General features: G+C 37.0%; 1 protein-coding gene across 4 annotated transcripts in view; it reads left to right on the plus strand.

Moving 5' to 3' along the window:
* The window catches only part of SYNJ1 (synaptojanin 1), an 87,595-nt gene that overhangs the window by 51,815 nt on the left and 19,452 nt on the right, over positions 1 to 16,328 (plus strand). For all 4 annotated transcript variants that reach the window (XM_060098550.1, XM_060098551.1, XM_060098553.1 and 1 more), the window contains exons 14-22: positions 343 to 427; positions 4,587 to 4,727; positions 6,205 to 6,397; positions 6,645 to 6,803; positions 7,708 to 7,864; positions 8,480 to 8,597; positions 8,697 to 8,912; positions 11,742 to 11,820; positions 15,203 to 15,365. In XM_060098550.1, the coding sequence (XP_059954533.1) occupies positions 343 to 427; positions 4,587 to 4,727; positions 6,205 to 6,397; positions 6,645 to 6,803; positions 7,708 to 7,864; positions 8,480 to 8,597; positions 8,697 to 8,912; positions 11,742 to 11,820; positions 15,203 to 15,365 (1,311 nt within the window). The remainder of the gene's footprint in view (positions 1 to 342; positions 428 to 4,586; positions 4,728 to 6,204; positions 6,398 to 6,644; positions 6,804 to 7,707; positions 7,865 to 8,479; positions 8,598 to 8,696; positions 8,913 to 11,741; positions 11,821 to 15,202; positions 15,366 to 16,328) is intronic.

Here is a 16,328-nt window from a genome sequence, read left to right on the forward strand (position 1 = left end):
CCTTTTGAGTCACTTTAGCCTTTGAGAAGTGGCTTGTTTCTCTGCTGTCCATGGTACAAACTTTAGCAAGAATTCTTTCAAAATGATTTCCGAAAGGACTTAAGGATCTTCAAGAATAACAGTCATAGATAGGCAAACATAGGTCACCTAAATAGAAACTAAATGGAAAGTAATTTTGTCCCCCTCAGGGGGGTTTGCCTTTAATTTGAATTTGGTTAAACTTGAAACACAAAAATGGACTTTTATGAGATCTGATGTTATCTTAGTTGTGTTGGGGGGTAGGGGAGTTGCCATTTAACTAAGGCCATCTCTTAAAAGTCTCTCCTGGATGCTTCATTGTAGATAAAAGAAGTAAACCAACTGATATATTTGCCATTGGTTTTGAGGAAATGGTAGAGTTGAATGCTGGAAACATTGTGAATGCAAGGTAAGCCAGCCAGGTAACACACAGGGAAACTTTCTAGTTGATGGACATGGGGAGCAGATAACTAAGAACTTGTTACAAGGATAGATTGAGAGAATATACGTGAAGATGCTTTTTAAACTATAAAATAGCAGTTCTCAAACATTTTGGTTTCAGGTCTCTCTACACTCTTAAACGTATTGAAAACCTTAAAGAACTTTTATTTATGTGAGTTTTATCTCTTGATATGTATCACATTAGAAGTTAAAAATGAAAACTTTAAAACATTTAATTCATTTAAAAATAACAGTGATAATAAACTCATTACGTGTTAACATAAGTAACACATTTTCTTCCTGAAAAGTAGCTGTTTTCCAAAACAAAAATTTACTGAGAAAGATGGCATTGATTGATAGTTTTGCAAATGTCTTTAGAATCTGGCTTAAGACGGCTGTATACTCACATCTACTTCTGCATTAGTCTGTTGCAATATATTTTTTTGGTTGAATTATATGAAGAAGATCACATAAATATGTAGCTGGAAACCGAAACATCTTAATAGCCTTTTCAGATCATTTCTTCTCTGATACCACTTAACAACTAGTTTCCCAAAGTTCAGTTGCAGTGTGGAATCTGAAACCATAGCGATGACCTTTTTGTGCTCAGTTATATTAAAACATTGGTCTATCTTTTACCCTTGCATGATTTTGAAACATCATGTGTTGGTCATTTGGAACATATTAGTTCATTGAGTTATGTAGATCTTCCAAATTTTGACACATTTCATTATACAATATTAAACATTATATTGGTTAATTTCATCACTCATCTCATCAGCCAATTCTTCAAGTATGTGGAAGCTGTCAAGATCAGAGTAGCAGATACAGGTTTATCAAGATTCGAATTTTTGCTTGAAAACATAAATTTTATCATTGGAAATAGATGCTATTTTTTTTTCCCTTGAAAACACAGACTTGGCTGAAAAACTGTTTGCCAAATAATCTAAATCTGAATAACCATAGTCTGTCTGTCACTCGTTCTTTCTTATATTCTATGAAAAAAGGGGCATTTCAGCTCTGAACTCAAACTATCAGGTGCTTTTCTCTGAAACAACCATGGTGTATGCATTCAGTATGCAGCAGAAGTGCTTGATGTGTATTATCCATTCATCACACAGAATACTATAAAGATGGGACTCAAGGATTGAGCTTTGACAGAATTAATAATGTTTACTGCTTCATCAGGATATTCTTAGGTGGAATGGCATTTTTTTAAACTGTGAGCGCATGGGGGTAAAGATTATAAGGAATACTAGTACAGTTTGGTGCCTGGATTCCTGCTAAGACATCAGCACTTTTACTTATTGTTTTTGCACCATCATGCAAATGTCAATACAGTGAAAAAGGCAATCTCTTAGCGATATTAGGGAGACGGTTTTCGACCTCATGGGTTTTAGGGATCCCCAGGGATGTTCCCCGACCGCAGCAGAGAACTGATGTTCTGAAGTGTTATTACAAATACAGATTATTTTAGTGAAATTGAAAGCTTCAGTGTTTTATTTTAAGAAATGATGCTTGCTTTAAAAGTTGAGTAGTTGCCCATCTTTTGTGACTTTTTTTTAAAAGAATCTTTTTCTTTTTTTAAATTTTATTTATTTATTTATTTTATTTTTGGCTGTGTTGGGTCCTTGTTGCTGAGCGCGGGCTTTTCTGTAGTTGCAGTGAGCGGGGGCTACTCTTCGTTGCGGTGTGCGGGCTTCTTATTGTGGTGGCTTCTCTTGTTGTGGAGCATGGGCTCTAGGCATGCAGGCTTCAGTAGTTGTGGCTCGCGGGCTCTAGAGCGCAGGCTCAGTAGTTGTGGTGCACGGGCTTAGTTGCTCCACGGCATGTGGGATCTTCCCGGACCAGGGCTCAGACCCGTGTCCCCTGCATTGGCAGGTGGATTCTTAACCACTGTGCCACCAGGGAAGTCCTCTTTTGTGACTTTTTAAAAAAGATTTTCAGAATAAAATTATGGGCTGAAATAGTATGGTATTATAGTCATCAGTCTTGAAAATGGCAACTTTCTTCTTAGCTAAAGTGAATAACAGTTTATACATGGAAGTAGAAAAGAACTCCAGCTTCATTCATTTTGCTGTTTGACTCTTTCCTGAAAATACAGATTCAGGTCTTAAAACAGAACATATTCTGAGGGCTCCCAGTACCAAACACATTGTTCAGTTGTTGGTCTAAGTAGAGATTAATCCAATTATTCTTTAATGAAAATGGTGATTATTCATTCATATGTTTAACCAGTATCTACAGAGCACCTACCCTAAGTACTAAAGATACATCAATGAATAAAACAGACAAATATCCCTACCTGTGTGGACCTTCTTTTCTAGTGGAGGAGACAGACAATAAACAACTCGAATAAGTAAGTTATATAGCATGTTAGAAGACGGTAGGTGCAACCAAAAGTAGATAGATAGAGGTCAGGGGATTGGGCATGTGGAGGTGGGGAGGTGTGTGTGGTTTGGAATGGAGTGATCAGGGTTCATTGAGAGAGCTGAAGAAAAGGATGAAAGCTGTCGTTCTGTTTTCAGAATCCAAGTCTTAGTGGTGGGGTTGGTAGGGAATCCGTGCTCTGAATTTGTATTTTGGAGGCAGTATGGCATAGTGTTAGATAGATGAGATGGGTGGATGTGAGGTTGTATTCTGAATTACCGTTTATCGTTTGTATGACCTGGAACTACGAGAAGATTGTTTTTGCTCGCCATTGGAGGTTCTTGGGCACAAACTTAATACTCTGAAAATGTATAAGGAGAAAGACGCAAGCATTTTTGCTACCTTCTTTATATGAACTGTGTTCAGAATAACTGAATAGTTGATAAGAGAGAAGTTGTTGATAGAAGAATTCCAACTTATTACGAATGCCCATGGAATGCTCAAATTATGAAGTCAACATGTTTAACCCCTAATGAAATAATGGATCTAGGCAATGATCATCAGTCGATGTTAAAACCTTAGAAGAAGGATCAGTGGAGGAACTTTTTATTACAATGAGTCAATTGTCACGGTCCTAACAGCCTATCAGGTGTAATATGACAGAGATTAGTTCCTGCTATGATGCGAGGGTAACTATACCACCTGTGAGGTTATTTTTGCCAAAACAAATTAGTAAAATTGAATGTTTCTTAATCAAGCTTCTAGAGTAACCAGTTTAAAACAAAGCTGACAGAGGGAGAAGGTACCATGAAGACACATCAGACAAATCCAGACTGTTAAACATTTTACAGACAAATAGCCCAGCTTCTTAAAAAATAAATAGCGTTAAAAAGAGGGTTGGGTGAGCTGAGAGACTGCTAAAGATTAAGAGAGATTAAGAGACAAGCAAATGCAATGTGTGGACCTTATTTGGACCCTGTTTTAAAGAAACCAACTGTAAGAAGAGTTTTTTTTAGATAATCAGGGAAATTTAAATATGAACTGAGTATTAGATGATATTAAAGAATCATTAATATTTGAGTGTGATAATGGCATTGTGACTACGCAAAAATGAAAATGTCCTGTTGCATTTACAGGTGCATACCAAAGTGTTTCTGGGTGAAATGGCCTATATCTCATATTTGGGTTAAAATATTTCAGGTTTAAAAAAAGGGGAGGGGATATGGAAGAAGAATGATGGGCAAAACGTTGATAATTGTTGAAGCTGGATAATGGGTATACGGTGGTTTATTTTATGATTATCTCTTTTTTGTGGATGTTTAAAATTTTCCATTATAAGTTTTTTTTAAGATATAACCCATAAAAATAAGAAAAGGGGGGGGGAATGTATCTGGAAGCATGTTCTTCTCTGTTATCCCAATGAATACTAAGGAAAAAATAAAGTGTACAAGCTTGAGATTACTCACATGATGAGCACTCATTTAATCAGTAAGCTCATATTTTCTTTGTAAAGGAGTAATAGGATAGACTTTGAAGTGTGGGTGTTCTCCTGGCTAAATTTTGGGTTTTCCTTTTTAAAGGAAACAAACAAAAAAGCTCAGCCTGCCTAAAGACTTCACTGTTGGTGCGGATTTCGTGACGTCAGTAGTTTTATTAAATGTGGGCATATAAAGGTATAATTGACAACTGTCTTACAATACAGGCTATATTACTGTCACCATCCTTTTGAAGATTCCCTTTTCAATATTTTCTGTTAGCACAACAAATCAGAAGCTCTGGGCCGTGGAACTTCAGAAGACCATCTCCAGAGACAACAAGTATGTGCTGCTAGCCTCCGAGCAGTTGGTGGGCGTCTGTCTGTTTGTTTTTATCAGACCACAGCATGCTCCGTTCATCAGGTCAGTAAACAGATGGCTCTCCTAAGGCTGCTTCCTAACATCAGATAATAAAAAGGCCTGTCATGTTTGTGGCTTCAGAGAAACACTTGTTCATGGTTCTTGTTTTTAAATGTGCTTTTTTTAAAAAAATTGAAATATAGTTGATTTACAATGTTGTGTTAGTTTCAGGTGTACAGCAAAGTGATTCAGTTATACATTTGTATATATATCTATTCTTCTACAGATTCTTTTCCCTAATGGGTTGTTACAAAATGTTGAGTATAGTTTCCTGTGCTATACAGTAGGTCCTTGTTGGTTATGTTTCATTTTATTTTATTATTAAAAAAAATTTTTTATTGGGGTTTAACTTGCAATGTTGTGTTAGTTTCAGGTGTACAGAAAAGTGAATCAGTTATACATATACATATATCCACTCTTTTTTAGCTTCTTTTCCCATATAGGCCATTACAGAGTACTGAGTAGAGTTCCCTGTGCTATATACTAGGCCCTTATTAGTTATCTATTTTATATATAGTAGTGTGTATATGTTAATCCCAAACTCTTAATTTATCCCTCCTACCACCTCCCTTCTCCTTTGGTAACCATAAATTTGTGTTCTGTGTCTGTGGGTCTACTTCTGTTTTGTAAATAAGTTCATTTGCTTATAAGTGATATGGTATTTGTCTTTCTCTGACTTCTTTCACTTAGTATGACAGTCTCTAGGTCTACTCATGTTGCCACAAATGGCATTATTTCATTCTTTTTTGTGGCTGAGTAGTGTTCCATTGTATATATATACCACATCTTCTTTTTTCTTTTTCTTTTTTGTTTATAAAGTAGTACTTACTCTTTTTTTTAAACTTTTCTGAAGATTTAAATTTATTTATTTAAAAATCATTTATTTATTTATGGCTGCGTTGGGTTTTTGTTGTGGTGCACGGGCTTCTCATGTGGTGGCTTCTCTTGTTGCGGAGCACAGGCTCTAGGCGCGTGGGCCTCAGTAGTTGTGGCACGCGGGCTCATTAGTTGTGGCGTACAGGCTTAGTTGCTCTGCGGCATGTGGGATCTTCCTGGCCCAGGTCTCAAACCTGTGTCCCCTGCATTGGCAGGCGGATTCTTAACCACTGCACCACCAGGGAAGTCCCTGTACCACATCTTCTTTATCCATTCATCTGTGGATGGACATTTAGGTTGCTTCCATATCTTGGCTATTGTAAATAGTGCTGCAGTGAACATTGGCGTGCATGTGTCTTTTAGAATTATAGTTTTCTCCCAATATATGCCCAGGAGTGGGATCCCTGGATCATATCGTAACTCTGTTTAAATGTGTTCTTGAGTAAAGAATCACTAATAGTTTCACTGTACTCTTTCACAGGCTTGCCCTCAAAGTGCCCCACAATGTGTAATGTTATAATTATGTAACAGACATTCCTATTTTCTTATGCACACAGAACTATTGGAATTTCTGATCTTTGATTTAGAATTCTTCCTTTTAAAGGGATGTTGCAGTTGATACTGTGAAGACTGGAATGGGAGGCGCAACTGGAAATAAGGGAGCGGTCGCAATACGAATGCTGTTCCACACCACAAGCCTCTGCTTCGTCTGCAGCCACTTTGCTGCAGGACAATCGCAGGTCAAAGAACGAAATGAAGATTTTGTGGAAATAGCGCGGAAGTTGAGTTTTCCAATGGTAAACTCTTGCTGCTTGTTTTTGAAGAGGACGCTTTGAAATGTGTTTCAATTTACCCCAAATTCTATATCAGTTTTTGAAAATTTAAGGTAGTTCCTAGAAATGTCAGCATTGTTCACCTGAATATTAGATACTTCATGTGTAATTACTGTGGGGTTAAGTAAATCGGACATGGCGGGGTGAGGCAAAGAAAAAGTTGTAAAACATTTTTTTAATTGATTGTTTAAAATTCTCTCTTTGCTTCCAGGGGAGGATGCTGTTCTCCCATGACTACGTATTTTGGTGTGGTGATTTCAACTACCGAATCGACCTTCCTAATGAAGAAGTGAAAGAGCTCATAAGACAGCAAAATTGGGATTCTCTTATAGCCGGAGATCAGCTTATCAACCAGAAAAATGCTGGACAGGTAGATACATACTTAAGATACTTGCATTGGGAAGAAGGGGACCTTTGATTATGAAAACATACTTTCCTTAAAGTGTTGCTTTTTTTTTTTTAACCTCTTGGAGCCTTTTTATACTTAGTAAATATATATCTATAGTTTAACAGATAGAAAATTGCCTTGTCTTTTGAAAAAAGAAAAGGAAAGGAAAAGTCATAATTTCCAGGAGGAAAAATATATTGTGTCTCCATAAGATTCACTTTCAAGTAGAAGAATATACATTTTTTCCTACAGTAATAGCGAATTTAGAATCTTGTCAGGGCTAGAGCTTTTTGGCTTTAAGATCCTATGGTAATTTGCTTTATTTTGATGTTGTTGTTTCTCGTATCATCTGCCTTTTTGAGACTTAGCTCTAAAAACTCGTGACCACAAAAGTTGGAAGAATTTATTTAAAAAAAATTTTTTTAAGAAGAGGTGATTGAAGCCACTTGATATAGTATCTTTCTGGTCATCAGACTTAAATTCTGATGGATACCATGTAACCTTCTTAGGCCCCAATAAATTCTGATGGATACCATGTAACCTTCTTAGGCCCCAGTTCCTCATTTGAGAATAAGACATCAAACTATCTGATTTCCAAAATCCCATACAGTTCTAAATGTGTCATGTAGCTCAAAAGTCTGGTGGAATTCCATTGTTCACGTTTTTGTACTTTGCTTAATCACGTGTCAGACAAGTGGCATGATAAAGCCCACGTCTTGGGTTATTTTTTCTTAAGCTCTGTTCCATTCAGTTAGGAGTGTTCATCAGAGGCACATAAATTTCATGAGATTCCAGCACATAATAGACATTTAACGCATGGCTGCCTGAATGCAAACAGAACGTTTTGGCCTTTTCGAATAACTTACTTTATGTATGTTTATTTTAGATTTTTAGAGGATTTTTAGAAGGAAAAGTAACCTTTGCTCCAACATATAAATATGATTTGTTTTCTGATGACTACGACACCAGTGAAAAGTGCCGCACCCCTGCCTGGACAGACCGCGTCCTCTGGAGAAGAAGGAAATGGCCCTTTGATAGATCAGGTTGGGACGGTTGGGAAATGGACTTCTTCATGTACGTGAGCTGGTGCAAGTTTTACAAGGAGGAAGGGAATGATATAAACATCGAATAAGGCGAGGAGGACTACTTTTTTTTTTCAACACAGGTTATCTAGAATCAAGTAAATTCAACTTAAATATAAAACTTAAAAAAAATTTCTCAGACCTGCTTGTAATACTTTAATTTTTCAATCTCTTTTCTTTCAGTGATGTAGTGTCGTACAAAGAGAAGCAGGGAAACGTCTTTACAGAATTGTCAACTGAGTGCTAGTTAAGATTTCTAATTTGAATAACTCAAGCGGTTTGCAGATATTTTGAACTGCTAACTTGTCTGTTCAATTATTTTTGAAACACTATCTGGTCACAGGCCTTTAAGTAGCCTCAGAGTAAAGGCTCATCTTAATTTTAACTGAGTAAAGCATAATATGATAACCTCACCAAGAAACCTTTTTAACTTAATGGTGTCTAGACTTCCTCCCTATTACCAAGTGTGTCTGGCTTCCCAGCCTCAGACAACTGAAGCCAGTGAAATGAAGGAGCTCCACATGATTGATCATGCTCAGGTGGCTTCTCTTATGTTTTGTTTTATTCTGACTGCAGCTGAAGATTTAGATCTCCTAAATGCTAGTTTCCAAGATGGAAGCAAAATCCTCTACACGTGGACTCCTGGCACTTTGCTGCACTACGGAAGGGCCGAGCTGAAGACTTCTGACCATAGGTTTAAACAGTCTCTGTATTCCTAATCGTGCTTGAAATTTGTTTGAAATACATCCTTCCTTAAACGTTCCTAACACATCTTCCTTCCTTTATGCCTAAGGCCTGTCGTTGCCCTGATTGATATCGATATATTTGAAGTGGAAGCTGAAGAGAGGCAGAACATTTATAAAGAAGTAATTGCCGTTCAGGGTCCACCAGATGGTACGGTGTTGGTCTCAATCAAAAGTTCTCTACCAGAAAATAATTTTTTCGATGATGCTTTGATTGATGAACTTCTGCAACAGTTTACAAATTTTGGTGAAGTTATACTCATAAGGTACGTAAAATATTTATTGTCCAAAAGCAGCTCATGATTTGTAAATAATATTTTCTGTGTTAGAAATCACTTTATTTAGTATTTGAATAGTATATGAGTATTTGTATTTCTGAACTAAAGGCGAATCATACTATAGAAATATTATTCAAAGAGCTCATAGGTTTTGAAACTGGACTTGCTACTTAGAAAGTTTAAAGTTGAGTAGTAAAACTTTATATGAACAATTGATGACACGAATAGGTGCACATTTAGATGTGTTCTCTCGAGATTCCTATACACTATAACATGTAAGCCCTACGGAAGAATGAACATGTGATTGATATTTCATTTTTTTAAGGAGTGATGGGAGTAAAGCGGAGTGACTTTTCTGCCCTCGGTTTAAGACATTTGATGTTTTCTGTAATTTTAAGTCATTTAATTTCCATCTGATGGAGGAGCAGCCCTGCCAGGTGAATAGTCAGGAGTCATTCTTTCCCATCTTGGTTTCCATCACTGACTTAACCGTCTGCCTTTTGCAGAACCAGATGCCTCTTGTGTGGTTTAAAAAAAAACGGCCTATTCCAAATGCCCAGCAATCTTGAGAGACTGAATAACGTGTATTGAATTCCATAGGGAAGAGGTACTATCAAATTCCTTTCTGTGCTGTTCATCTGTTTATTTAGGGATGTTTTATAGCTATTTAGTGGGCAAATCTCTATATTAGGTGCTGTGGCAGAGCAGAGGACAAATGGAAGACCCGATTCCTGTTTGGCATCTAGGGAAGATCAGCATGTGTGTAATGGCTTTCCTAGATGCTGAACAGAATACTCCACAGAATGAAGATGGGATAGTTTCTTCTGGAGTGAGAAACATGCCTGGGAAACCTTACTCTCCTTTCTGAGAGTAAATGGGCAAATAGAGAGGAAATTGTATTTAGACTTAACCTGAAATCTTTTGACAAAGATCTACCCCAAAGGTTTAAAATGAAACAAACAGTGTCTAGAGATCTTAAGACTCTAGCAAGTACATGGTGAAATCTCCAGATGACGGTAAGCTTTGCCAAGTACAGAAATGCCAAACCACCAGGAGCATCACATGGACTGTGTGAGTGGGCAGCACAGTAGCAGATAAATGCCCTTTTGAGCAAGTTAAAATATTGCACTGGGCCAGAGAGAACCCAAAGTTCTGCCTTTATCCTAGTCTCTAAAGAACTTGGTGTTAAAGTGGAGCTGAAAACTTTCCCCAAAATGCTTGTTATCATTGGAAAAAGTATTGGTAACAAAACAAGGCATTATCCTAGCATTATAAAACCATGCTGTGCCTCCTCACCTGGAATATTCTGGTTGTTACACCTTAGACAACCAAGTTAGAACAGAAAAAGCAGACGATGAAAGTAAACAAGGGCAGGACTCCTGTCACTGGTAGGCTAAACTGATCATCACTTTTTGCTCTGGAATAAGGCAACCATTGGGAATGAGTGAGGTCTTTATATGTAAGTAAGAGGTCCCCTGGAAATGTAGATGGGGCAAATTTAGATACTTATATTAATTGGGGGAAAAGTCTAGAAGCTTTTATCCTCGTGAGTGAAAAAAAGGAGGAAAATACAGCTTCTAAAAGGTCGTACATAAATCCATGGATATCAGAACCAGAATCTCTTGCTAAAGTTCAAAATGTATAGGGGGCACATTGCCAAGTAAGGATAGGACCAAGAAATTAGCCCTGCCACATGGCCACAAACGCTTTACTACCACTATCAGAGAACAAATGGGGTTTGGCGTGGGGGAGACTGGTGCAGCGTAAATGCAGCCTTTTGGTAGTGATTATAACCTTTGGAGGACGGATCTGGTCCGTTGCCAAGAATTTGAAAAAGATCCCCTTCGTAGTCTTTAGGTAGGAATGATGTCCCTGTGTCTTTCAAATGGCAGCATCCTGCAATTTAGTAACTTTACGCCAAAGAAACTGAGTCTCTTACCTATGTTCTGTGTGTATGTGGGTATGTACGCATGTACATGTTTTACTGTCTCTCATCTGAAAAATCTGCAAGGATTTCTGAACTTGATTTATACAGTTGGGAGTAGTTCAACTGGTAAAATTGTTTCTGTAAATAAGACTGATAATGTTATAATTTGTTTTCTTTTTTCATGATAACATTACTACGTATCAGTGACCATCTCCTTCAGAGCTTGTTCCGGTGTCCTTTTTATTTTTCCTTTTGGGGGTTTCTTATTTCAAAACTATAAACTTAGAATTATAGCACAGGCCTTTGAAGTCTCAAGAGGGTTAAATGCCTGTCATTGAATAAAAACAAGGACCATAATCTAAGGCTCCTTGGGGCCAGTCTGATTGATTGATTGACGGATGTCAATTTTGTGTGTGTGTGTGTGTGACAACTCCCTGTCTTCTTTCTTGGTCAAAGGAAATTTGCTTCAGGAAAGTCACTGAGACAGTGAAAATACATAATACTGGACTACAGGGTCAGGAGAATTGGGTCCTAGCCCTGTATTTTACTCTCGTAGGGTCACTTTGAACAAGCCACTTCACCTCTGGCCCCTTTTCTCCTTGTCCACGAGATGAAGGATTGGATTAGCAGGCATCACAGTTGGAGGTCCACCGGTCCATGTCTTCCGCAGGCTGTTTTAGTAACGAAGCATTGGAAAGAGATTGGAATTTGAATGCTTTTAGGGAAAGAGTGCCCTCTCCAGGTCACCGCTGGCCCTGCTGCTCTCGCTCTTATTTCGTGGCCTCTATAAGCCCTTGTTAATCAATAATCATTGGACTAGTCATTGGGCTAGTTATACCTTAGGTATTAATTATGGGTTTTTTTGTTGTTTGTTTTTCCCTTCCTTAAAGATTTGTAGAAGATAAAATGTGGGTTACATTTTTGGAGGGAAGCTCTGCCTTGAGTGTTCTGAGCCTGAATGGTAAAGAGGTAAGGTAGCATTTGTTGAGTCTAAACCATTCTGTAATTAAGTGTCTGAAGATTGTATTTTAGAGACATGCAGCAAATTATCTAAATGTATTTCCAGTTCAGGAGGATAAAAGACCTAGTGTTGTGCTTTAATATTTATTATTTAGACTAGATTGAAGACTAATTTAGGATTATTTTGGTCCCTCCCTAGAGATGTTAATCATTGATATAGACTAAGAAGAAAACATGTTTACTACCAAATTTTATTTTATCATATTTTCTTATATAAAACTTTAAAATTTTAAATTGGAATAGATATTCTGGCTCATCTATATAGTAGAAAAGATTTCTAGCAAATGGAAGAAAATGTTTCACTTACAAGAAAACAAAGGAGGAATGTGCTCATTATTCCAAGGCACTTGTTTTATTGGCTTGGATTGTGGTACCCAGGTCCCTTTTTCAAGCGTAGGTAAAATAATTCCCATAGATACCAAATCCATCCCATTGAAGCATTTTAGAAATTTGTAATTAGTGGAGATATTCCTAACCTGCGATTTGAAATGTCATTGATTGTGGGAAACTTACATCAATGTCCTGGAATAGTTTTACTCCTGTAAAGTGCTATGTCTGTTAGTTTTTTCTGAATGCTTTTAGACAAATCCTGTATATCTAAGTATATGGTCACTAGATAGGATGGACTAAAATCCAGGCCTAATTTCTCCAACAGCAGGCAACTCTGTAAAGATTTACCTGAGCTTCCTCTTCTGTTACATAACTTCCACTTCCTTGGAGAAAAAGATTTCCATGTGTATATTGCTTTTGAAATAGATTTTGTAGCGTTTTGCTTGTTTTTCCCAAATGCATTAGTAATACGCTCATGCAAAAGTAAATTAAGAAACACAGAAAAGTATGAAGAAATAATAAAGACCACTTGTGGTCCTACCATTATAAAATAATTTTTCTTAACCTTCACATACGCATATATATATATTAAAACAAATGGGATTACATATACATGTACATATATATTAACAAAAATGAGACATACATATCATGGACATCTTTCTATATGAACAAATATGTCATTTTTAATGACTGCATTAATTTTATTATGTGGATAAATATATAAATTTATTTAACCAAACTCCTATTAATAGACATCTAGGTTGTTTCCAGCTTTTAATTACTAAAACCAACATTCCAGGGAACCCCTGTGTACGCTCTAACTTTGCATGCTTATCCTATTATTCCTTAGGATAAATTCTTACATGTAAATTTGCTAGGACAAAGATATTAACATAGTAAATGTTGATACTTGTTGGCTAACTGCTCTTCAGAAGGAATGTATCTAGTTGTATTATGCTTCGGATTACCTGACATCCAACATTCTAATCAGTATTGGATGTCTTTTAACTTTGACAGTCTGAAAAACTAGAAGTAGTATGTCACTTCTGTGTTAAGATTTTGATTGCTAGCTCTTGTAATTTATTGGTCATTTTGTACTTCTCTGAGGAGCTGTTTGTGACCTTAGCTCATGTTTCCCCTGGGGTATTCATCTTTTGAAGCTCCCTTGATGTTAATCCCTTTTCATAATATGCTGCAGATATTCTTCCCAGTTTGCCTTATGACTTTGTTGTGTCTTCACCATATAGAGATTACTGATCTTTAAGTTTAGTTCTACCTTTGATATCTTAAAAAGCCCTTCCTTCTCCCATGGTGCTGTAAATATTTAAGAGCGGCTCTCAGTTTGGCATTCTTTGTCAGCTCTTATTCCCTTTCTGAATATTTCTTTTGTCTTTCCCCTGATCATTTTCCTTGTTTGGTTTTTTCCTCCCTTCTTTTCAGCTCTGTTCCTCACCCTCAAGTCTAGTCATGTATGTTATGCTCTTAGAAAGGACCCACCCTTATCTCCCTTAAAAGATTTTCAACATTCTGAAAAAATAATGTTTTGGGAAAATGCATAATAAGGTTTGATTTATCCTTTTGAAAGTTAGACATTTCCAAACCTCTAGTCTATCTTTGTTAGTACCACTGTTTCAGCCCGAAATCTTCTAGACGCAAGATCAATAGGAGCACTTCCGATCCAGGGGAGAATCTGGAAAAAGTATATAGCGTAAGCAGGGCAAACCTAAAGGATGACCTTCTTGAGCATTTTCTTTTCTGTCGTCTAAATTTCTTTCTTTTCATTTGGCTCTGATCTCTGCCAAGTGGATATTCTTGATGAAGTGCCTCTTAAATGGCCATTATAGTGACTGAGGCTTAAGAATACTTGTTAGTATTCTTTGGTGAATATATAAAGAATGCTGTTGACTTTAAAAAGTAACAAATGGCATATGAAGCCTGTTGCCAAGTTCTGAAATTTAATTGATCTGGTCTAATAAGTGAGTAAAGAATTATTAATTCTTAGGACTCTGACTTCAAAGCTCAGGATGAACACTAAATTCCTGTTAAACATGGCTGTGCTGTTCAGGCCAGCAGCTTTCAACCTCTCCAGCCTATGCCTTCAAAGAATTCTAATGTCAATAGCACGTAAGGAAAGTATTTTTTTTAATACACCCACAGGACAGTGTAACTAGATTATAATATGTTGGTTGTTTTAGATTATACTTTTGTCTAAAAGCTTCTCAAATTTATAGGAAAGGCAGGGTGCCAGTTTCACAGATACCAATCTTTCTGTTTTCAGAATGATTAACTTTTGTTGAAGATTTAAAATGGTCTTAAATTCTCTCAATATTCTTCTGACGTTTGAAATGCTGAAACTACTTTGACAGTATAGCACCTTTGAAGACCATTATACCAAGTTAGGAAGGTCCAAATGAACAGGGAAAGTATTTTAAGGATCTTCTACTGTCCTTTCTTTAGTTGTCTCATGTAGGAACAATTATTTAATCTGTGAATCAAAATCATAGGAAGTATAAAATTATGTAGTAGAGTTGTCAGTGAATTTATATCTGGCCAGGGAAAGATACTTACTGCAGCAAAGGAAACTTAAATCTGTGTGCATCCTAAGAAAGAAGACCTGAGATTTAGCAACACAGGCTTTTAAAGGGAGGATTGGGGACATTTGAAACTAGTTAAGGAAATTCCCAGGTTAGGACTACGTGCTTCCACTGCAGGGGGAGTCCGGGTTCGATCCCTGGTCGGGGAACTAAGATCCTGCCACCCGCGTGGAACGGCCAAAACACCCCACCCCGCCAAAACCCAAAACCAAAACCAAAACCAAACCAAAACCAAACAAAAAATTAGTTAAAAATAGAGTATATGTGAAATGGTTATGTTGAATTGAGTCTAGCTGAATTAAGCCTATACTGTTGTTGTAGTATGACTGAGGCAGGCACTTTATTCCAAGATAGTGAATTTTCATGCAGTGACTTTTTATTTTATATCTCTTTTACTCAACTAGTTATTGGGTCGGACTATAACTATTACTTTAAAGAGTCCAGACTGGATCAAAACTTTGGAAGAAGAAATGAGTTTAGAGAAAATCAGCGTCCCCTTGCCGTCCTCAACAAGCTCCACCCTGCTGGGTGAAGACGCGGAGGTTGCGGCCGACTTCGACATGGAAGGTCTGCTTGTTGAACACATTCACTGCTGTCCTTCAGCATGTTTCCTTCCCATCAGTAAAGTCTCAGTCTCCATGTGTATCCTTCTCTTCCTTCTTGTAACACTGAGAGCGATATTAATGAGATTTTGTTTTGCATCGTATTGTGTGTCTTTTGCTTGTACCCAGACTTAAATGTATTTGCCATTCTGCCATGCAAAGGTCAAGACCTTTACAAATGTTAGTTTATGTCCTTGTGTCGTAAGAGCACAAAGTGGTATTTTTGGTGTGTGGTTTGGTCCCCCTAATTGTAGTTAAGGTAGAAAAGTAGAAGCTCAGTGTGCCGAAATGAGTTCAAAATAATTACTACAAAAGAAGATACACTGCTTTCTTTTTTAAAAAATTTATTGAAGTATAGTTGACTTACAGTGTTGTATTAATTTCTGCTGTACAGCAGTGATTCAGTTATACACACACACATACATACATACATACATACATACATACATACATACATACATACATTCTTTTTCATATTCTTTTCCATTATGGTTTGTCACGATATTGAATATAGTTCCCTGTGCTTTACAGTAGGACCTTGTTGTTTACCCTTTCTACATATAATAGTTTGCATCTGCTAGTCCCAAATTCCCAATCCATCCCTCCCACACCCCCCTCCCCCTTGGCAACCACAAGTCTGTTCAAAAGAGGATATATTTCAAAGTAATTTTAAAAGATTCTCAAAGTGGCTAGGAACACATGCATTTGAAACTGAACCCAGCCATATAAATGTAATCATTTCAAGTTTGGAGCTCGGGACAGATTATCTCGATATAGTAATTTCCTTAAATGTGATTAAGAAATGCATTTGCTTTTTAATGCTATATATCTGCTATATTATTTTAGCATATTTTCCATTAAAATGCGTACCTTAGTTTATAAAATGACAATGCATCATATTGTGATACCCTGTATGTCTAGATAATGC

This window comes from Mesoplodon densirostris, chromosome 5, assembly GCF_025265405.1.
Source record: "Mesoplodon densirostris isolate mMesDen1 chromosome 5, mMesDen1 primary haplotype, whole genome shotgun sequence".
In the NCBI taxonomy this organism is placed as follows: domain Eukaryota; kingdom Metazoa; phylum Chordata; class Mammalia; order Artiodactyla; family Ziphiidae; genus Mesoplodon; species Mesoplodon densirostris.